Source organism: Dermacentor variabilis, chromosome 8, assembly GCF_050947875.1.
Source record: "Dermacentor variabilis isolate Ectoservices chromosome 8, ASM5094787v1, whole genome shotgun sequence".
NCBI lineage: Eukaryota > Metazoa > Arthropoda > Arachnida > Ixodida > Ixodidae > Dermacentor > Dermacentor variabilis.
Window position 1 is genome coordinate 70,400,504 of NC_134575.1, and position 24,150 is coordinate 70,424,653.

At 47.5% G+C, this 24,150-nt stretch overlaps 1 protein-coding gene across 1 annotated transcript in view; it reads left to right on the plus strand.

The window, feature by feature from the left end:
* Positions 1-6,526: 6,526 nt before the first annotated feature.
* Positions 6,527-24,150, plus strand: part of LOC142591435 (uncharacterized) — a 246,894-nt gene continuing 229,270 nt past the window's right edge. Inside the window, exons 1-2 of the mRNA XM_075703762.1 lie at positions 6,527-6,705; positions 19,537-19,625. Coding sequence (XP_075559877.1) covers positions 6,527-6,705; positions 19,537-19,625 — 268 coding nt within the window. The remainder of the gene's footprint in view (positions 6,706-19,536; positions 19,626-24,150) is intronic.

Consider the following 24,150-nt stretch of genomic DNA (forward strand, 5'->3'; position numbering starts at 1 on the left):
TGAGATTTATTCAGTGTTATGTGTGCTGGGGTAGCGTAACCGATCTCTCCGCTAGTGACGGAGGATTTCTCCGAACGCAACCGTTCGGTCCCGCGCGGGACAGCGATGAAGAACAGAGGGCTGGCCAGGACCTGAAAACGCGGGACAAGGATGATGCGCCCGATGTGCGAGAGCTCGGGCGGCATCGTGGGCGGCTTCGTTTTCCGCCAGACCCAGGTGACCAGGGGCCCAGATGATCTGGACGTGGCGTTGCTTTGAGGGAGGAGCACCAGAGAGTATGTAATACGCTTGAGGCGCTATCAGACCGCTTGTGTAGTTTCGAATGGCCGTTTTTAATCGCTGATGATGCAGTGTGCATTGGTAGAAGCGTAGGCCAAAGCGATAGCCGTTTCTTCTCCTTCTTCGGGTTGCGTGGTGAGTATTGCTGTGGCAGCGGTGAGGTGGTACTGCGATCCCGCAACTGTTACGACCGCGACGGCGTTTTGGTTGGGGTATTCCGCTGTGTCATCGTAGGTTACGTCAGCGGCTTGCTTATAACGCTCTTGTAGTTGTTTAGCTCATTCTACACGTTTTTCCACAATGTCTTCAGAGTGCATATTGCGAGGTATGGGCGGGATAACTAGCTGAGCAAAATATTTCGGGGGATGGGTATTTAGGCCCGAATTGGGTGGTGTAGGTTATGCGTAGGGTGCCTAGAATGTGCCTGCATTGTATTGTCCATTGTATCCATTGTAGTCCATTGTATTGGCTAATACGCTGCGCTTCAATAAACTCGTCTACGGCGCTGTGAATGCCGAAGGCGTCCAATTTCTCGGTGGAGATGGTGATGGGAAGCCGTAGGGCTTGTTTACAGGCCCTCTTGATGATGGTGTTGAGTTTGCCTTGTGTGCATACGACGAACACTTTCCCGAAATATTACAAACAGCACACGGCTAAAAAGTAATTTATTTCAATTTTTAAAATTACAAATGCAGCATAGCTGATTTCTCGGAACTCCTCGCGATAGGCAGCATGAAAACGTCATGGTTGGGAGCAAAGAGTGCGAAGTTAAAGACCCTGGTGGTGACACGCTTTCAACGTTGCTTCACTGGCGTGTGCCGAAAGACGTCTGCGAGATGCAAATGCGCGTTGACTACGAAGCTCCGGCGTCGACCAACTTGGGCGCATCTGGCAAATCGAGCCGATGACGGGTGAGTTCATGTGTGGAATTCAGAGCTTTGATGTTTTGCTTGAACTGCCTGACGTAGGATGCCCACGATTTGCGTCCCTCATAGGCTATCTCTACCGCTCATGCTGGGCATTTTCAAATCCGCAATTGCGCGACAAAAGTTGTTCTTAAATATAATTATTTGGACGCAATCGAGCATATTCTGGCCATATTTAAGATATCCTACATGATTTTTATATTACTGAAAAATAAAACATCTTCACTGGAGAGTTTGGTATCTTTGCACTGATATAACAGCCTCATAACGACATTGACCTTAAAGTGAAGGACAGAGGGCAACCAGAAAGATCAATTAAGCCAATGCATCACAGGTTGTTTTATGGCAAGCACTGAATGTAAGTTCAATGCTTAATGGCACCTTCAAAAAGTTAACTTTTCTTCCTGCAGAACCTTAGGGATTCCCACTTAGACCACTGTTACACGTGTACTTCCCGAGGACCAGGTTTTGTATAAGAAATTTAGAAAAGAAGTTCACGTTGCCTTGTTAGGAAGTGACTTAACATTTCTTCTTGAATTGTGTTGAAGATGGATAATGAACTTCGATACTGAAAGAGGCCTTCATTTTACTTTTACACGTAAAAAGCACAGGTTACACTCTGACTATGTCATCAGCCATACTACAGCGAAACGAAAATCATTGTATAAATTCTTACGTGTGACTTTCTCAGCAGATTGTTCATAGAATGTTCGCGTTGGTACAGTGGTCGCTATGGCTGCAAGGACTTCAGTCATTATAAAAGGAAATCTGACACGCGCTCCCCCTTGTTTGAAGTTAACTGCGATAGTACATATCATGGCAACGCCAACTAGTTTTTAGGGAATATAGCCTTGTGCTGATTAGGTTACAACCTCACCGCAGGACTCGCCTTGTATTTTGTATTGGGATAGAAATTATATGGACACTCCAGGCGCATTTATACTGGCTGGCCAGTTGGGGTATTCCGCTGTGTCCACGTAGGCTACGTCAGTGCCTTGGTCATAACGCTTTTGTAGTTGTCTAGCTCTTTCTGCACATCGTTCCAGATTGTGTTCAGGGTGCATGTTGCGACGTATGGGCGGGATAACTAGCTGAGCGTTAATGTTTGGGGGTATGGTTACTTTGGGTCTGAATTGGTGCTGTAGGTATGCCTAGGGTGCCTAGATTGTGCCTGCCCATGGCGAGATTGGCGAGTCGTTCGTATTGGCTAATAGGCTGCGCTTCAATAAGCTCGTCTATGGTGTTGTGAAGGCCGAGTGCATCCAGTTTCTCGTTAGAGGTGGAGTTGCGAATATGTAGGGCTGCTTTGTAGGCCTTCTTGATCATGGTCTTGAGTTTGAGCTTGTCTGTTGCCTTGAGGCGAAGGTACGGGGTGACATAGGTGACGGTGCTCATGGCGTACGTCGTTTCCAAACGTATAAGGTTGTTTTCTTACATTCCGTGATGTTCGTTTGCGCGGCGTGCAATGATGCGAGTGGTTTGGTGTATATGAGTGTCTAATTGCTTGAGCATCTCCGCGTTTCTGCCGTTTTATTTGATGCACATAAGTCCAACGGAGATAAAACCATCGCCGCGCGCCGTATGGTGTATGTGCGAGCGAAAGCTGCGCGGAGAAGCCGAAGAACGGGGTTCAATTTCGCGTATGTAAGCGAGGAAAAAGGCCTGGAAACGTGCCCTCTCCAGTCGCGCGCGAGGCACCGCGGTCAAGCGAGGAAAGAAGGGCGTTCTTCTTCAGCGGGCCCTAGGGTCCTTGATGTCCTCCTCCCCCGCCGCTCCGTACAGAGTGGAGACAACCGTGGCTTTGCTACCATTTACTGGAATAGAGGACTGCGTCATCCGGCAGCGAAATCGGGCGTCTTTTAGCGATGATGTCTGGGTTGTTGGAGCCCGCCGGTCTACTGTAACGCCACTTGTCGCTGCAGCTTGGAGTCATAGCTGGCAAGAGGATAAATAATGGTCCAACATAGGGCCTCGGGGATTTGCAGGTGTGATTCTTGCGGAGATCATGTACGGAGCTCCCTGATTGCTTGCGGTGGTTTTTCCTGCCATATTAGCATATTCGTTACCTGCGCGGCAAGCGCTGGATTTGTAAACATCGTCGTGCGTGCGTGTGTGTGTGTGCGTGTGTGCGTGTGTGTGTGTGTGTGCGTGTGTGTGCGCACGTGTGTGCGCGTGTGTGCGCGTGTGTGCGCGCGCGTGTGTGTGTGTGTGTGTGTGTGTGTGTGTGTGTGTGTGTGCGTGCGTGCGTGCGTGTGCGTGCGTGCGCGCGCGCGCGCGTGTGTGTGTGTGTGTGCGTGTGTGTGTGTGTGCGTGTGCGCGCGTGTGTGTGTCTGTGTGTGTGTGCGAGTGTGTGTGTGTGTGTGTCTGTGTGTGCGTGTGTGTGTGTGTGTGTGCCAGTTCCTTTGTTTACTTCAATGAAATCTGCCTTTCTATAAGATGCTTCATGGAAGGAATCCAATGCAACCCACCGGGCACATTGCAGGTGCTCCTTCAGAGCTTGTTATCATGATGTCTTTGCAAATACTAAAAACATATGCCTGCTTACCGTGCCTGAGTGGACGAGTGTTCGGTACACTGCATGGCCTGTGGTTGGAAACGAGCAAGTTTAGATATCGTTGTTGATATATCTCCTTATTTCCATGTATATGGGGCCAAAATTTGTTTGTCCTTTATGTTCAGATGTTTGTCATACGTATTGCTCGCTCTATCTAAATCAGGTGTGTTAGCACTGCTTGTTTTATTTCATTCTGTTTGCGCTCCTATTATGGCCGTATACGACTGCCAGTATCAATAAAGAATAAAAGAAGATGCAGGAAGGTCAGTCGGTTTGCTGCTGCCGCGAATCCCCACTTCAGTATTTTCACAGTGAATTTCCGCGCTCATCGAACGAGATGTGTTCATGTTTACGTGTGCACAGGTGACACCATCCTAGCTAACTTAGAACACGTTGGCGGGCTGGGTGGTTTAAATCCATCATAGAATTTGTAAGCGCTACTGAGCAAGGACGTAGAAAGAAGCAGAAACACAAAGACAGCGCTATCTCTTTGTGTGTTTATTGTCACTCGTATAAAAAATATTTATAAGTTGTATATACAAGGCATATATAAACCGCAGCAGAGAATCCCGAGAGGCTGCTGCCACTTCGTCGTCTTTACCATCGAAGACCTTGTCCTCTTTTCCACTGTAACACGACCCCCACCAGAAAAATCAGCATCCAGCTGCTTCAGCCGGGGCCGTGGGTAAGGGCATAGTACGGCTTAAGCCGAGAGACGTGTACGACGTCTGGTGATGTGGAACCGGGTGGCATGACGTAGGCCTCGGGGATTATCTCGTAGGTTACATTGGTCACTTGACATAGAACATGGTAAGGTCCTTTGTAACACTCGACGGAGTTTCTCGGAGAGGCCCACTTGGCGGAAAGGGGACCAAAGTAGCACAAGATGGCTAAGTGAAAAGTATGTGTTACGATGGTGGCGATTGTAAGCGTGCCGTTGAGATTCCTGCGATGTCAACAGACGAGTAGGGCAACCTGGCGCGCATGGTCAGCGTGGGCGATGGCGTCGCGGGCATACTCGGTCCTCGAATCCTGTATCAAGGGGAGGGAAGCGTCCAACGGTAATACTGGGTGACGACAGAAGAGTAGGTAAAAGGGGGAATATTCAGCAATATTATGGCGTGATGAATTGCAGGCGAACGTAACGTAGGGCAGCGCCACACTCGAGTCTTTGTGGCCAGGTGAAACGTATTTCGATAGCATGTCAGTAATAGTCCGACTAAGTCGCTGAGTAATTCCGTTGGTCTGGGGATGATAGGGGGTGGTCAGTTTGTGCTTGGTAGAACATGAGCGTAGGATTTCGGCAATGACTTGGGAGAGGAAAGTGCGGCCTTGGTAAGTAAGGAACTGTCGCGGGGCAGCATGTACTAAAACGATATCCCGGAGTAGAAAATCTGCGACCTCGGTTGCGCAGCTTGTGGAAAGTGCCCGAGCGATGGCATAGCGCATCACGTTATCAGTAGCGACAGCGATCCACCTGTTGCCGGAGCTGGACTCGGGTAAAGGACCAAAGAGATCCGAACCCACGCGAAAGAACAGCTCAGGTGGAATGTCGATCGGCTGTAAATACCCGGGAGGAAGCGTTGCTGGCTTTTTGCGATGCTGACAGGGCTTGCAAGCAGCTACATAGCGCCGTACGGAGCGTGCGAGGTCTAGCCTATAGAAGCGGCGGCGCACGCGGTCGTACGTGCGAGCAAAGCCAAGGTGTCCTGCAGTTGGGGCGTCATGAAGCTCCTTAAGCACGGTTGAGCGGAGGTGTTGAGGAACGACAAGGAGAAGGGGAGGACCGTCTGGATGAAAACTGCGTTGGTACAATATCACGCCGTTCAGCACGAACCACCGTAACATTATCCACATATGTCCTCGTTCACTCACGTTAGCATTCGGAATTTAGTTTGTAATCGAATGCTTAACAAGTTTATACGGACGCTAAAACTACTAAATTTATTTCCTACAGCTATCCATTAATTTGCTATCGCAATCGGTGCTTCGCCTTTCTGGCGAAACTGCGACTTCTCTTGTATCCACACTTTAATCCAACTGTTGCTGAATGTAGGTTAAAGAACGTCTCTGTCCTAGGATGAATTCAAAACCGTCGCAATCACTTAAGATAGGGCGGATACCAAATTTACGTGTTAAATTTAGTACAGCATAGTTCTATTTACGAGGAAGACGTCCGAAATATTACAGACAGCAGACGGCTAAAAAGCAATTTATTTCAATTTTAAAATCTATAAATGCAACGTAGCGGCCTTCTCGGAACTTCTCGCCATAGGCACTATGAAAACGTCGTGGTTAAGAGCAAAAATTGTGAAGTCAAAGACCTTGTTGACAACGAGCTTTCACAGCTGCTGTACTGGCGTCTGCCTGAAAACGACGGAGAGATGCAAATGCGCCTTTACCACGAAGCACGTGCGTCGACGTGCTAGGGCGCATCTGCGAAACCGAGCCGATGACGTGTGGGTTCGTATGTGGAAATTAGCACTTTGATGCTTTGCTTTAACTGCCTGGCGAAGGGCGCCCGCGATTTGCGTCACTCAAATGTTATCTACACCGCTCACGCTGGGCATTTTCAAATCCGCAACAGCGCGCGCAGAATTTTGTATCCTATATTAATTTGGACGCAATCGAGCACATTCTGGCCGCTTTTATCATCCCCTACATATATATTATTATACTGAAAAGTCGTCACTGAATGGTTTGGTGTATTTGCACCGAAAGAACATCCTGATCACGATATTGACCTGAACTTCTCGTGATAGTCAGCATGAAAATGTCGTGGTATGGAGCAAAAAATGTGAAATTAAAGACGCTGGTGGTGACGCACTCTCATTGCTGCTGCACTGGCGTCTGCCTAAACACGTCGGAGAGATGCAAATGCGCGTTCACCACGAAGCATCTGTGTCGACAAACTCGGGCGCAACTGGCAAACCGAGCCGATGACGTGTGAGTTCGCATGTGGAATTCAGCGCTTTCATGTTTTGCTTGAACTGCGTGACGTAGGGCGCCCACAATTTGCGTCACTCAAAAATTATCTATACCGTTCTTGGTGGGCATTTTCAAATCCGCCAGAGCGCGCGAAATTGTTGTATAATATATAATTTGGACACAATCGACCACATGCTGGCCGTTTTATGATCCCCTATATCATTTTTATAATACTGTAAAAGTAAAAATGGTCACTGGATAGTTTGGTGTCTTCCTCCTGAAAGAGCATTCCCATAACGACATTGACCTTAAAGTCAACAATAGAGGGAAACCAGGAAGAGCAGTTAAGCCAATGCAGCAGAGATTACTTTATGGGAAGCACTGAAAATAAGCTAAATGCTAAATGGTACCTTCAAAAAGCTAACTTTTCTGCCAGCAGAACCTTAAGAATTTTCAATAAAACCACCGTTGCACATTTACTTGCCGATGACCACGTTTTGTATAGGAAAGTTTGAAAAGAAGATAACGTTGCCTTGTTATAAAATGACTTATCCTGCGTTCAAGACGGGGAATGAAATTCAATACTAAAATAGGCATTCATTTTACTTTTACAGGAAAAAAGCACTAGCTACCCTCTGAGTATGTCATCAACCAAGCAAAATTCACAATGTAAATCCTTAGGTATAACATTCTCAGCAGATTGTTCAGGAATGTCCACGTTGATAAAGTATTTGCTACGGTTGAAAGAACATTAGCCATTGAAGAGCGATATTTGAGACGCGCGCACCCTTGTTTGAAGTTAACTGCAGTCGTATACGTATCCGGGCAACACCAACTATCTCTTATATATTACAGCCTTGTGTTGCTCGCCGCGCTACGCGCCTTGCCTTTTTTATTGCGACAGAGATTACATAAACACTGCAGGCGCATTTCTACCGGCACTCCGAGGGGCAGGAGAGGTGGCGACGGGGCAACACTTCGAAGGCCCCTCATGGGAGACCTCAGCCCGGGTCGTTAAAGTTTGCCGCATTTACAATAAACCCTTCAGTCATGGGGTACACGCTTGTGGACGCGACCCAGTTTTGTCATTGCTGTGCCCTAGAGTTGCAAGAAATAGGCAACGAACATTAGCATTGAGTAAATTGAAGATTCTACTTTACGAAAGTACACCCACTTCGATTCTGTGAGAAATTTATCCGTCTATACGACTGCTTTGGCTAAGGCACCACTGTGTTTGACGGGATGTTTGAAGTGGGGCTCTTCGGTGAAAATTTCGAAAGATTTTTCCCTTGTTGAAATGCTTGTGAGAAATATTAACCTGTGCACGTAATTCGTGCGGGTGTTTCAATATTTTTAATAACTAGACGTAGCATTACTGACGGTAGAATAAATGAATATATATTTACATGTACTAATGGTAGCTCTCTGCAAAATGCAGAATCAATCTCCTCCCACCTTGACTTGCTATGTATTGAAGCTCCAGCACCTTGGCATAAGATTATGTAAATTTTACACATATATCGACAGCCGAGCATAATTCGTGACTGAAGGGGATAAAATTGTTGCCATCAATCCATGTTGCTCGACACGTGAAAGGCCAGTGGCCGTCCTTCTTCCCGGGCTGCTAGCTCCTTAGAACAACTGAAACGCTCACAGAAGTTGGCAAAGTGCCAAAACATTCGGAGGACGCTTAAGCTTCGGCTTTAAGAATGGAGCGCGATACCTTTCAAAGATCCCAGGCTGGTTCTCAGGCTTCCCTGGAACTGCAGATTATGTAACCGTAATCTTTACTGGGAAACTCACGTGGCCAAAGCTACGGGCGATGGTGAGCTTTCTGGTAGAAACGCCACCTCTTGCGTGGGCAGTGATAAATGGATGCAGCTATGAATGCCGCAAGCGTCTTCTTGGGGCGGGGGCGGTGGGTTGCGCCACCAAGCTTTCTTTATTATATTGCCTAATTTCCTACCTATGCTACGGAAGAGAAAAAAAAAGGAAATGGGAAGAAAATCACAAAGACTTCCGATCATGAAACTTTCTGAAGCCCTATCGGGAACTTTGTTTTTGTAAGCCTCCGTTCTTTGGCGTTTCTCTACTTTTCTTCCTCCAATCTTTCAATCGTCTGTTTCTAATCTATATTGCGGACATGTTTACTTTTCGACTGCTTACACTGAATCAAGCGCTACGGGGAGGCCAGAGGTGCCTAAATTGACCGCTGGGCAGATATCGTCACGATCTAATAAAACGTAATCCATCGTTTCGCTACCTTATACTCCGCAAGCACATGTTTCTTCTTCCTTATATTTCGCTTTACAAATGCGTGTTCCAACGCATCCTGATCTCACTTTGATAAGTAGTCAGCTTCCCATTGAGTTATCAGTCGTTTCTTTCCTCATTTCGTTTTTTCCGCTGAAATACTTAGTCAAAGCAGGTTTCTTTTATAATGCTGCCATCCATGAGAGTATCTCAGCCGCTCTGACTTACCACTTGACGTTCTTTGTTCTCATGCAGCTAACCATACAGGTCGTATACTAGCTTGTAAGCTTGATACCTCTTTTCTCCACTGTGAATCACTGTTTTCCCGTTGAAATAACTGAACATTCTCCCAGCCCATTTACTTTCATATTCCCCAGTCGTTCTTCATAATTAATTTCCCTCACTTCAAAACTTGCCCAGCTCATATCACCGTGCGTAGCTTCATTTGTAATCTTCCCGTGAGCGCCCAATGCGAGGCGCCGTACTGACCTTGTTGCCGTCGGTTCCTGATTGTACGCCAGATTTCAAACAAACAACCGCATTTGCAAATGTAATCCTGGAACGATTACACATTTCCATATACTCCAGACCACCTCGTAATGAAAGTATCGCCCTTGTGCTCTGTGTTTCTTTACGGCCACATGTATTCCCTTTGTTAGTATTCACTTATTGCGATAGCAATTATGTGGACACTCCAGGCGAATTTCTGTAGTCGGTGTTGCCGTAGCCGTGAGGTTCCGTAAGAGATATTAAATTTTATTATGTCCTTGTTGGGGTCCAGGAAAGGTGAGGGTCTGGAGACTAACTTCCAGTCCCCCTTTTCCACAGACGGCAGCCAGTCCTTGCCTTCTGGAGGCCTCTTCGGCCATCCGGACGGCCCAGAGCTCCTCGTCTTGGTCTAAGCTGAGAAGTAAAGTATCCCACTGTTCGGCCGCAGTTAAGATACGTGTATTGTTAGTGCGGTAGGTGTTAGTGGGTGAGGCTTTGAGGCATTGCCAGTTAATGTGATCGAGGTTAACGCGGGCATCACAAGCTTTGCAGAGTGGGGAGTATGCATCGGTGGAAATGCGGTTGCATATCTCTGGGTTCGGGAAAGTTCGTGTCTGAAGTAGTGGCCAAATGGTGGATTGAGATTTATTCATCGTTTTGTGTGCTAGGGGGTCGCGTAGCCGATCTTTGCAGTAGTGAAGGAGCATTTGTCTGTATGTGACCATTCGGTCCCGCCCGTGACCACGACGCTCAACAGAGCGTTGTTTAGGATCTGTAGACTCGGGAGAAAGATGATGCGCCGGGTGTGCGAGATTTCGGGCAGCATCCTGGGCGGCTTCGTTTAAAACCAGACCCTATTGAACCGGCGCCCAGATGATCTGGACGCGGCGTTGCCGTGAGGGAGTAGTGCCAGAGAGTATATTCTGCGCTTGGGGCGCATTCACACCTCTTGTGTAGTTGCGAACGCCCGATTTTGAATCGCTTATGATGCAGTGTGCATTAGTAGACGCGTAGGCCAACGAGATGGCCGTTTCTTGTCCTTCTTCGGATTGCGTGGTGAGCATTGATGCGGTCGCGGCGAGGCGGTACTGCGAGCCCGCGAGTGTGACGACCGCCACGTATACCCCTGTGTCCTCGTAGGCTACTTCAGCGGCTTGGTCATAGCGATTTTGTAGTTGTTTAGCTCTTTCTGCACGTCGTTCCAGATTGTGTTCAGGGTGCATATTGCGAGGTATGGGCGGGATAACTAGCTGAGCGAGTATGTTTGGAGAGATGGGTATTTAGGCCCGAATTGGGTGGTGTAGGTTATGTCTAGGTTGCCTAGAATGTGCATGCCCGTGTTAGAATTGGCGAGACGTTCACAATATGCTAATACACTGCGCTTCTATAAGCTCGTCTATGGTGTTGTGAATGCCGAGGGTGTCCAGTTTCACATTGGGGTTGGAGATGGGAAGATGTATAGCTTGTTTATAGGCCCTCTTGATCATGGTGTTGAGCTTGAGTTCGTCACTTTCATTGAGGCTAAGCTACGGGGCGACATAGGTGATCCTGCTCCCGGTGTACGTAGTTACCAGGCGTATAAGCTTGTTTTCTTTCATGTCGTGATGTCCATTTGCGATGCGTGTCATGAGGCAAATCGTTTGGTGCATATGCGTATCTAATTTCTTGAGTATCACCGTGTTTCTGCCATTTTGTTGGATGAGTATAAGTCCAAGGGAGATAAAACCACCGCTGCGCGCCGTATGCTGTATGTGCGACTGAAAGCGGCGCGGATGTGCCGACGAACGGGGTTCAATTTCGCGCATGCAAGAGAGGAACACGGCCTGGAAGCGTGCGCTGTCCAGTCGCGCGCGAGCCACCGAGGTCAGGCTAGGGAGGAAGGGCGTTCTTCTTCGGCGAGCCATAGGGGCCTCGATGTCCTCCTCGCCCGCCGCTCCGTACACGGTGGAGAGAACCGCGGCTCTATTACGGTGTACTGGAATACAGCAGTGTGTCATGTGGTGGCTAAATCGGGCCTCTTTTTGCGATGACGGCTGTGGTGCTGGAGAACGCCGCTCTACTGCAGCTCCAACTGTCGCTGCAGCTTGGAGTCATTGCTGACAAGAGAAAAAGTAATGGTGCAAAATTGGGTTTCCGAGAGTTGCCGTTATTATTGTCGCGGAGGTCATGCATGTACGTACGGAGCTCGCTGATTGTTTGCTGTGGTTTTCCCTGCCACGTTTAGCACATTATTTGCGTGCACTGTGAGCGTTGCATTTGTAAACATTATTGCCTGTATGTGTGCGTGCGTGTGTGTGTGTGTGAGTGTTTCTTTGTTTCTTTGCTTTCTTCAGTGAAACCTGGCGACCATCTTTCTGGCTGATGCTACTTCAAAGGAATCCAATGCCACGCACCAGGCACATTGCAGGTGCTCCTTCCGGGCTTCTTATGGTAGTGTGTTTAGAACTACTAAAAACATATGCGTAGTTAGCGAGCGGAACGAGTAGACGAGAGTTCGTTGGTCTTCTGTAACCGAAACGCCGGGCTGACGATCAGGAACACTGCATGATTTGCGGTTCGAAAAGTGCATGCTTAGACGTGGTCATTGATGCATCCCAACAGTTTGCAGTGTTTATTTTTTGTCAACTACATTACTTTCATTGTTTTGAGAGCCTTGTAGTATATGAATGCAGAAATTTTTTCACAGCATGTCTAAAATATGCGGCGCTAGGCAAGCCGGGCCATCGCAGCGCCCTGCTGGTGAGGTGATCGCAGAAGCGTCCCCGGTTCTCCCATTATTTTGCTGCACGCACGACCCACTGCCCCATTACAGTCCACCATAGCTATACTACGCCGTTAGGAACGCGAATAGCGGACGCCGTAGCAGACGCCGTTGGCGGACGAACTAGGGGCGCGTCGGTGAGCTCTCGTGTCTTGAAAGCGATCTGTGACGTGTCAAAATTGCGCGCCCGCGTGGGCCTCATCTTCAAGGCGATGTGCGATGCTTGCATAGTGCGCTTAGTGTCGGTAGCTTCATATGCGCTGTGCTTTCGCAATTTCGTTCGCGTTTAACCGATAGCTTGGTGCGTTGAGGCGATAACGAAATAAAAATAACTAGGACAAACTATTCTGAAATTTCTACTAATAAATCTTCTAGACACCGCCAGAACACGTATATTCCCCATCCAGTAACCCGTAATGGTAAATACAAATATAGCGTCTTTCCTTGAACGATAAAAGACTGTAACCTGCTTCCCGATATCGTAGTTAAGATTTCGTAGTTAATTTTCTGTGTAATTTAGATGCTGTTACTTATACTGAGATATTGGTGCGTTAATCATCTGACATTTTATTATGATTTTGTTATTATTATCTGTGTATGTTCTTCTTACTATTACATGCCTCAAGGGACATTGACTAGTTTTTCTGCTCTCCTTATTTTCATGTATATGGGCTCCAAATGTTTTTGTACTCTGTATTCAGATGTTTGTTATACCTACTGCTCCCTCTGGCTGTATCAGATGTGTTGGCATTGCTTGTATTATTTGATTCTTTATCCACTCCTACTATGGCCCGATACCTTTGGCCGTATCAATAAAGAATAAAAGAAGATGCACGAAGGTCAGTTTGTTTGCTGCTGCCGCGATTCCTCACTCCAGCATTTTCACAGTGAATTTCCGCTGTCATCTAGCGAGATGTGTTCATGTGTAGTTGTTCACACGTGCCCCCATGCGTGCTAATTAGGTTTAAGCAACTTTGCGGGCTTGGTCGCTTGAATCCATGATAGAATGTGTAAGCGCAACTGAACAAGGACTGAGAAAGAACCAGACACACAAAGACAGCGCTACCTCTTTGTGTGTCTAATGTCCCTGGTATAAAAATATTTATAAGATGTATTTACAAGGCAGATATAAATAGTAGCCGAGAATCCTGAGAGACTGTTGCCACTTCGTCGTCTTGACCATCGACGACCTTCAATTTTACCACCCCGGCAGAATAAGCACCGCCCCGGTGCTTCAGACGAAGCCGTAGGTAGGGACATAGTACTGCTTAATGCGGGAGACCCGTACGACAACAGGTGATGTGGAACCGGGTGGCATGACGAAGTTCTCGCTGATTATCTCGTAAGTGACATTACTCACTTGACGTAGAACGCGGTAAGTGTTTTTGTAGCACGGAATGAGTTTCTCGGAGATCCCCACTCGGCGGCAAGGGGACCAAAGTAGCACGGGAGAGCCTGGTGAAATTATGTGTCACGATGGCGGCGAGTGTAAGCGTGTCGTTGAGATTCCTGCGATGCCAACAGACGAGTACGAGTAGATGAACAGTACGATGAACAGACGAGTAAATATGTTTGTGTCAATGGCTAGGTTCTTCACAATACCACAATTACGTGCCCTTTGATGTGCCATTCCCTTAAGCAAATACAGAAAGTATTCGAAATTCAAGATAAGCTCACCAGGCAATTTGACTTATAGATGAGGTTGAGACTTGTTATGAGAGAAAATGCTACAGAAATTCTGAGAATTGTCTATTAAGCCTAAGCACTGCTTGGCTTGGCTCTCACTTCGATTTTGCTTAGTTGTCTTTCCTAGCTCATACGCGTCTACCAGTCGCTTTCCCATAGCAAAGAATGCTTCGAATTTAGCAGAAAAGTGTCAGATTTTCTTACCGCATCCAGCCCCTTCAAAGCCATTGTACAAATTGAGCCTCCCGCCCGGCACGAGTGCGCCACGACAGAGCCGAGCGCACGAAAGGTTACACCAACTTCCGCAGTAGCACGCGAAGTGTGTCATGAGGGGAGAGTGCATCGCCACGAACCCATGTCACCCGCGCTGTAACTCCCGCAAGCCTCTCTTATGCGCGCGTGCCTTGTCTGGCCTTGCTCTCGCCACCGCTCAAACTGCATCACGGTAAGGCCCAATAAAAACGCGCTCGCTTGCCTGCGAGGAGTTCGCAACTGGAAGGACGCTCAGCAGGGTTCAGTTGGACACAGCGCCACCCAAAAATCTTAGGTTGGCCCACCCCAAATTTCAAGTTGGCGCAAAAGCAAATATCAGTGGTATCATCCCCAATATTCAAGTTGACCGACAACGAAATTGAAGTTGGCCCACTCCCAAACGTAAGGAATAAAACACATAACCCGATATTTATCAATCATTCTTTTCAAAGCGTGCGTTTACTTTGTTTACAACCTCCCTGAGAAACCCGACATGAATTCAAGCATATTAGACATATTTTTACTCTTTACGCCATTGGCTATTTTGGGGACACCGACGATGTCAGATTTTCACGTAATGGGCCACATAATTCAGTTAAAGGTGGATGACTCATGAATAGCAAGTGCTTCTAGAATATCACATGCTGCCAAAGCAACAATAATGATGCACCTCTGTAGGCAATTATTTACAGCCTTTGTGAGGTTGCGAAACTGTTCAAGAAAATGGTCGGCACATTATTCATTCACTTTAATAAAATTTGATACCCTTTAGAATGCATAAACAATTGACGTCAGAAATGCGTCTGTAATGCTCCTTCGGTAGTATGTCATACCTTAGGAGCACTTTCTATTTTGTCACTATGTCTTGGAGTTTACGGCAACTTCTCTTGTGATGAAATTCATCGATATATTCTAGGGTTGAGACAGGACATAAAAGAGCTAAAAACATTTAAACTACATAGCGCATATACTGTACAGCAATTTAAAGGATTCCTTACGTTACAGCCTCGCTTTTTGAACTCGGCTTTATAATCCTCATGCGACCTTATCTATAGCACCACATGGAGTTACATGGCCCACAGCTAGATCCACTCGGCACACACTTACACGCATATATACGTAGCGCTTTCCATAAAGTCTGAATAGGGGCTATGCTAAAAAAATTTGGCAGTGCATTCATCGATTGTTGATGATTGGCGATGAATGGAATTCTTTCTTGCGATAAGCGTTTATTATTATTTTTACACGCGCTGAATTTTGCTATGCTGAAACTAACTAGAAAGAGGAAGGGTTGTATGATATTTTCAAATATAGAGGGTTTGCTCTTAAATGGTCAAGATGGCTTTCCATTGCGAGTGAGTCGCCCTCATCAAGTCCCGGTCTCCACTACTCCGTCAGCGCCACCTGCTCTGCTGACCTGCCTACGTGTCCGTGGGGCACGTCACTGGCACTGGCCTCTTCTATTACATATATATATATATATATATATATATATATATATATATATGTATATATATTGTCGCGAAGCATTGGGCGGAAGGCGCTGGCGACTAGAACGATAAAGCAGCGAGAGGTAGTATAATCGATCGAGAACCGAAACAAGGTATTTCTCTCTCGTCGTCGTTCTCTCTCTCATAGCCTCAGCGCCACTGCTCCTTATTTTACAGTACAGTTATCTCCCCTGCGGGAAAGGAAGGCATCCCGGTGACCTACGGGTAGGACTACATAGGCGGATCGCACTACGGCTTGAGACGCTGGACATGCACAATTTCGCGTCCTCGACGGCTATGATCCAAAGGTAGCTCGAGGGGTTCCATGATATAGTTTACTGGAGACGTTTGGTTGATCACGCGGTATGGGCCATGGTACTTCGACGCGAGTTTCGGTAACAGTCCAGGGGTAGAGGCTGGAACCCAAAGCCACACTAGCGAGCCAGGAGCACAGGATACATGAGCATGGGAAGTTTCTCGATGGTGCTTGTGGCGTTGCCGGTCTTCTGACATAAACAAACGGGATGGCTTGCGACACTCTTCTGCGTTTGCCGCAGCTTCGGATGAGGTAGTGGTTTCAATGATGTCAGGGCGGTACGGAAGAATAGTATCCTTTGTGGAAAAAGGTTCGCGTCTGTACAGGAGAAAGAAGGGCTAAAATCCCCTGGTAGTCTACGTGGTGGTAATGCAAGCATAGGTCAGAAATGGTGGAACATGGTCCCATTTGGTTTGGCAGGATGCAACGTACAGGGCCCGTATGTCACCAACAGTGCGATTAAAACGCTCAGTCATGACATTAGTCTGCGGATGACATGCTGTATTGGTGCGGTGAATAATGCCGTATTCTCTGAAGAGAGCCTCGATGACGTCGGAGAGGAAGACGCGGCCTCTGTCATTGAGTAATTTCCTGGGAGCTCCGTGGCGAAGGATGATGTGGCGCAGATGACGTCACGTGCAGAAGTGTTCGACAAAGGGGAAGTTTCCACATAGCGCGTAAGATGGTCGATGGACACGATTACCCAGCGATTGCCGCCTGATGTGGTTGGCAAAGGGCCCTAAATATAAATGCCTACTCAATAAAAAGCTCGTGCTGGGCAAGGCAAAGGCTGCATGGGGTGGTTGAACGACGAGGGGAATCTTTGCGGCGTTGGCAAACGAGACAGGAGCGGGAAAAATGACGGATGAATCGATACATCCCTCGTCAGTAGTAACGAAGGCGTAGACGCGCGTGTGTCTTCAGTACACCTGCATGCGCACACTGGAGGTCCTCGTGGAACGCTGCACAAATATCCTAACGCAAACGCCGAGGGAGGACGAGCAACCATATTCGGCTTTCCGGGAGGTAGTTAGGACGGTGCAAGAGCCCGTTTTGAATGAAGAAGTGGCGTGCTTGGTGACCTAGTATGCGATTGGTAGAGGGTTTTGATGGGATGGACAAGAAACTCACCATAGACGCAATCCATGGCTCTTTCTTCTGCTCCAGAAGAATGTCCGTGGCAGCAAGGGAAGACCCGGCCAATAAGGCCTTCAGGGAGCGAACCTCGTCGGTTAGTGGCGAACGAGGCAAGGCATCCGCATCCGAGCGCTTTTGGCCAGAACGGTACAGCACTCGAATGTCGTACTCCTGCACTCGAAGGGCCCATCGAGCAACACTTCCGGATGATTCGTTTGAGGACGACAGCCAGCACAGCGAATGGTGATCAGTTATCACGTCAAACGGGCGGCCATAGGGATACGGACGGAATTTGGTTATGGCCTAAATTGTAGCTAGGTATTCATTTTCTGTTACAGAATAGTTCCATTCATGTTTAGTGAGTGCACGGCTGGTGAAGGCGACGACGTACTCATCGAAGCCAGCCTTTCTCTGAGCGAAAACGACACCATGGCCGACGCCACTAGCATCAGCGTGTATTTCAGTTGGAGCGCTTGGGTCGAAGTGGCGCAGGATTGGTAGCGAAGTCAAGAGACGACGCAGCTTTGTAAATGCGGCATAGCGATCCGGTGACCAGGTGGAAGGGTAGTGGCCACCACGAAGAAGCTGCGTTAAAGGTGCAATTAGGGTGGCGACATTGCGGAAGAAACGGCGGAAGTATGTCGCTAACCCAATGAAGCTGTGCAGTTACTTCAAGGACGATAGTCGCGGAAACTAGGCTACAAATTGTAGTTTCACCGGATCAGGGAGTACGCCTTCTTTCGACACGACATGGCCGAGGATAACCAGCTGCCAGGCAGCGATGCGAGACTTCTCCAAGTTAAGCTGCAGGGGAGCATTGGCGATGTAGTTGGTGACGCGTTCAAGCGGAACTAAGTGCGAAGGAAAGTTCTTCGGTTCGGCTACACGAGCGCATGACACTGCATCATCTTGACGATGGGCGCAAATGGCGACAATAAAAAATGCGATGGTCTATAAAAAAAGAAGGCGGCGAAACCCACCTCAATATTACTATCAACGGCGTTTAGCGTTGAATCAATTTAGCGACACAACTTATGGCCTACGTCGAAAGGCCTGATGTACACGGCGAGTACTGCATCGGGATTCCTCCTTCACACTTCCCTAAACGCACTCTGAGCCATCAAGCGCTACCATCATGAATGAAGCCGGCGTGTTACGTCCAAAATGCTTGGTGCGTTAGTGAGTGGTGACGCTAAGGAAAACACCATGCGTAAACTGCGCTTCTCTCTCATGCTTCTTTCTGAACACGTGGAGAAGTCTGGTGGCGCGGCCGAGAAGTCCGCGCGTGGCACCCTGTAGGAGAAGCATGATGCGCCGATGCCAGCGAATGCTGAGGACTGTTCAGTCGCTTGCCGCACATTCAGTGGCACATACTCAGTGATCCAAGTTGGTGTGAGGTTTATTTAAAAATGGCACAAACCAATGCATTTTGGCACCCCTCGCGATAGTGACGGCATGTAATGCGTTCATTGAAAACGGCACGCACCTATGCATTTGTGGCGTGGCCTGCTGAAGTGTGCGGCTCTTCTCTTGAAAACCTTGTCACAGCGATTGGATTCCGCTCGGCATCGTACAATGTTGAGGGACACTTTTTGTCATTGAACTATTGCATAATACCTCTGGAACATACCTAGCTACTCAAGTTGACTTCGAAGACGTTCTTTGACGTGCGCATACTCCCGCTGAAACGTATCCTATGACTCAAGTCGGCAACAAAGATGTTCGCTGAAGACCAACATGGACCGACTAACACAGAGTGCTCCAAGTCGGCGTCAAGAGTTCCATTAAACAGCGGTGCCTACTCAGTCGCGCGTCTACAGTCTGCAATGTCTGAGTGAAAGACGTTCGAGGAACGAGTTTACATAATTTCACGTACTCAATGGCCCAAGTCTGTCCGATTGTTGGTTTTCTACCTTGTTTCCTCAAAGAGTAGCCTGATGTGCTATCGATTGGACAGTGGACTACCCAATGGGGCAGGTAGGCGAGAATATAGATAGATAGATAGATAGATAGATAGATAGATAGATAGATAGATAGATAGATAGATAGATAGATAGATAGATAGATAGATAGATAGATAGATAGATAGATAGATAGATAGATAGATAGATAGATAGATAGATAGATAGATAGATAGATAGATAGATAGATAGATAGATAGATAGATAGATAGATAGATAGATAGATAGATAGATAGATAGATAGATAGATAGATAGATAGATAGATAGATAGATAGATAGATAGATAGATAGATAGATAGATAGATTGTGCGGGAAGTGCCTAAAAATACTAACCCATATTATTTGAGGCAGAACCCATCTCATGAGGAATGCTGACGGTTATGCGCGAGCGTTGAATTATTACAGTTAGTCAACGCTACACAAACCAGCATCTTCTTGTGCATCCCATTGTGGAACTATCGCGTTTTTTCGACGCTGAATCACCGTGGATTTCTCTCTGGCAGGCACTGGGACAATGGTCAGGCGGCTGGACAAGAGTTGGGTCACACTGCACGCGAAGCTGCTTTCACTGCTATGAAGGTGGGGCACACTGGTAAGTGCTATAAACTTGTCGGTTCACTGTGGAGTTCACTGGCTCGTACTGGAAATTGCGCTTGTTTCGTTTGTGCTGCGCTGGTTCCTACACGCAAGTAGTGCAGACGCTGTTTAATATTAAGTGCTTCATGCAATTTAATCGGGAGATACTTTAAATGTTTTGTTCGCCATATTAATACATCTTTAACGCACACACATCACTTAGACTCATGAGTTCTCGCGGTTTTGTGACCTGACAGGACAGGCAGGTTAGTTAGTGCAGCCCGAACAGTTGCGACCAATAGCAGAAGCTGAATGGCGAAAACGCCATGAATCAGAAATAACTATCGTTTTTCACTCCAATCATGCATAATCGGAGTGTACACGTCATTCAAAAGGCGAGCTATCGCGATCTCCGTAACGTCGCGTGACTGACAGGAAAAGTGGAGGTGGCCCAAAAACGTTTTTGACCAATCGCGGAGGGCTGATCGCAGCAGTGAAATAGAAAAGTTTGTAATAGCTTTACGTTTTTTTTCTGGAGTTTTCCGTGCCAAAACCACTTTCTGAATATGAGGCGCGCCGTAGTGGAGGACTACGTCCCCATCCACACTGCGATGGTTGATGCGGACGCTTTCTGCAGCTTTCGCGTCGGCGTCTTCTTCCGGTCAGGGTTTCGCATCCACTCTTCGTACTCCTGTCGGAGATTGGCTTTGAAGGGCTTGTTGACTGAAATGTCGAGGGGTTGCAGCACTGACGTCATGCCACCCGGAATCGCAACCACGTCGCTATTGATGTTCTGAAGCTTTGTTTTTACCTCCGGGGTCCGATGGTCGCGAAACGCGTCCAACAGAAGCATCGACCGGGTGCCTGCAGGTCCGCCGAGCAATGATTCCAGAGTGAGCAAGCGCGTTTGGCGGCCATGGGTACGCGCTCTTCTTAACAAATAGGGGGTGGTTACATTCGCATGCAAACGTTTTTCCTAACTGTTTTCGCGAAAATAGAGTGGGGCTGCTTAGAATCGGTGGGTGCTTAGAATCTCGAAAATACGGTATGTGGATCTCTGGAACAGTGCTTGTTCAACATGTGGGCACGCGATGCTCTCCTGTCTTGATTGTGGGTGGGATGCATGTTCTTAGGGATAGGGTCTACTACAACGTTCTCTCTAATTTGGTTAGGCAGGTGTTGTGTTTCTTCTTTGAAGTACTGGGATGTCAGCGGGTAGCCTAGCCGTTGAAGAAGGTGCCTTCCGTGTTGTATCTTGTTGACGCGCTCCCTCTGCGCTATGAGCGTGGCACTTGCTCGCTCCTCAAAGGTGTTGCATACCCCTGGCGCTAGTAATTTCCTTGTGCTTGTGCTTGACGGCAGCTGTAAGGCCGTTTTGTACGCCGTTCTTATAAATGTGTCCGTGCGCTCGGCCTCGCTCTTGCGCTTGACTTGATGCGGGAGTGCGTACGCGACACGGCTGATGACGAGGGCTTGTACCAGTCTTAAGTTTCGTCCTCTGTTAAACCATCTTTGCTACGAGCTACTCTGGCGGTGAGTGATGCGATGCTTCTTAAAACGCGATTTAATTTCTCTGAGGCTACCTTTATGGCGTTGTTCTACTGGACGTGCACACCTAGGAAGCTTGTTGTCGGGACGCGCTTTATAGTTTGCCAGGAAATCTCGAGAAGTATTGGCGGGGCTCGGTGTTTCATAGCTTGATTGGACCGGACTTGAAGGTACTCCGACTTGTGTGGGGCGCATCTCATTTCTGCTGTGGTTAGGTATGACTCGATGTGTTCGATAGCTGTGAGTAACGTGTTTTCTCAGTCGCCGTATGAACCCTTCGTTGCCCCTAGTGTGATATCGTCAGCATAGGAGGCACATCTCTGTTTTCGGATGTTTTCCAGTTGTAATGCTAGTTTTCTAAGTCCGATGTTGAAGAGGAAAGCAGATATTATTCTTACTTGCGGAGTACCCTTCTGCGGTAGATAATATATGTCTGATTGTATGCCTGCTATGACGGTGCGGACTTTGCGGTGACTGAGAAAAGCCGCGGTATACTGATGTCTCGCTCTCCGCATCCTATGGCGGCGAGTCCATGGGGGATGGTTTCGTGTGCTGTATTATAAAACGCTTTTTCCACGTCCAGGGCTAGGAGTACGTCGTTGCTGCCCGGTTGCGGATTGAGGACTTCTTCCATGAGGGGAGGAAGACATCCGGTGCTGACATGCCTTTCCGGGATCCATACATGCAATTGGGGTGTAGTCCAAGTTCCTCCATGTGTTCTTCTATTCGAGTGAGTGCAATTCGTTCAAAGAGATTGCCCTTGCAAGACGTGAGAGAAATCGGTCGTAGTTGATCGAGCCTGCGTGAATTTCTCGGTGTGGGTATAAGGACTATGCGAGTGCTAGTCCATTCCTCGGGTAAAGTTCCACCCGGTGTCCAGATTTCTTCGTTCAGCTGCTGTTTAAAGGCTCGGAGGTTTCGATCGCTTAGATTTCTCCAGATGCCGTTCGTTGGTGACCCCGTCGGGGCATGCTGCCCTGTTTTTCTTGAAGCTCTGTGCTGCCGCGTATACCTCCGCATACGTGATGGGTGCATCAATTCTCTCGTTCGGAGGTCCCGTATATTGACGGTATGGTTTCGTATATCCGGTCCGCATTCCCGTGTATGTATTCTCGCTATTGATGTTCCGAAGCTTTGTCTTTACCTCCGGGGTCAGATGGCCACGAAACGCGTCCAACAGAAGCATCGACCGCGTGCCTGCAGGTCCTCCGAGCAATGATTCCAGAGTGAGCATGCGCGTTCGGCGGCCTTGTCTGCGCCCTCTTCCTAAGAAATAGGGGGGGGGGGTGCTTAGATTCGCATGCAAACTTCTTTCCTAACTTTTTCACGAAAATAGAAGGGGGTGCTTAGAATCGCGAAAATACTGTATGTTTTTTAGTAATTAGAAGGCAGCATTAGCATTGCACGTGCATAAATCGGGTGCTAGACATGGGCTTACTAACTGCTCGCCTATATGCATCCTCTGCGTCAAGAGTGTTTGAATCGGTATTGCAATCCCTGCTTTCGGTTACTGCTAGGAATATCTTAATGAATGAATAGTATGGCTTTGTACGCCGACGACCTAAAGCTATTTAGTACTGCCAACAGTGTTCACCACTGCATTGACCTCCAAGAGACGTTTTTTTTTTCTCTCAAACAGGCATAAAAGCAATAATTTACTCCTAAATGCTTCCAATAATATGGTATTAAGTTATACGGGAAAACCAGACCATGTGCAATTTTCATGCATCCTTCGGAATGTTCCAATGCGGTTAGCAGCCTTCGGTGACACCAAATGTCCACATGTTTGTAACGCGTCACATCGTCTCTCATCGCTTGCTCTACTGACACTGCAGACATAACAAAAACATTTAAGAAACCCTGATTCGAAAGCTGACTATAGACGTATTTTTCCGGGTTATCATTGTATATTCATTAGGTCAGACGCGCTGATGGCCTGTAGACAGATTCGACGCGTACTCTAGACCTCCCGAAGAAAACTATCTCGGCGCGGGTACTTGGCGAAAGCTAAAGTGTAGGTATTAGAGCTTCAGAACCTTTATACTATGATCTTTTAGTACAATATGGAAAGTGGAAGCGCACAATTTGCCTGAACTTTGTTACCGGTGTGACAATATCAATCATCATTTGGCTTCCTCGGGTCCGACACCAACGAGAAGAAGAAACGAAGCTGAGGAAGCCTGAGGCCGAAGCATTCGGGCACCCTTACCTGTGGGAAACTTAACCGCGGCGAAGTTGAGGTGCACGCAGGACAGGCTTCATTATCCCCATTTTCCGGTAGGCAAAGTGTTGTAGCTTTTTTTTTCCTGAGCTCTATTCAGAGGACGCGACAACTAACAGTAGTCACATGAATCCACACATGGGCATAGCAACACCAGCGCTCCTGAAACTAATTACAAGAAACAAACTCCGTGCAGTACCTGACTCGTAATCTGCGTCGTTGTTGATTGTTATGCGGAAGTCGCAGCTCACTATCAGCTGAAGCGAACACCGAAAGTTTACCACGAAGAGGGTAAACTGTTAGATGCAAGCAAAATAAACCCATAAATGAGCACAAAGATAGATGGCCCTTAAAAAGTGAATGAAGTGCTCTAGGAATGCGAAGGCAATAAATGTAAAACATCATAAAAGAAAATAACGTGACGTCGAGATCATATGCCGCTTCGCTCGAATATTTGAATTTCGTTAGGGTACGGCATTTCAGTTGCTACGGAAGCAATTATTTCTCTTCTCTATGACTGCGACTCTCCTCAGCTTAGCCACCTTCGTACCATAAACTATAGGATTGGTCTGTATTTTAATTTTACCATAACTTGTTTGATGCTGATAGTAACTGCTTCTGTACGTTCCATAGGAACTTCAGGGAATCGGAGCGAATGAATGACAGTGGCCAGAGGGGTTTCTCAAATGAACTTGGCTTTTATTTGTTTAGAGTTAGTCACGCAGAATAGATGAACAAACCAAACATACCTTCTAATTATTGAAAAATGCTG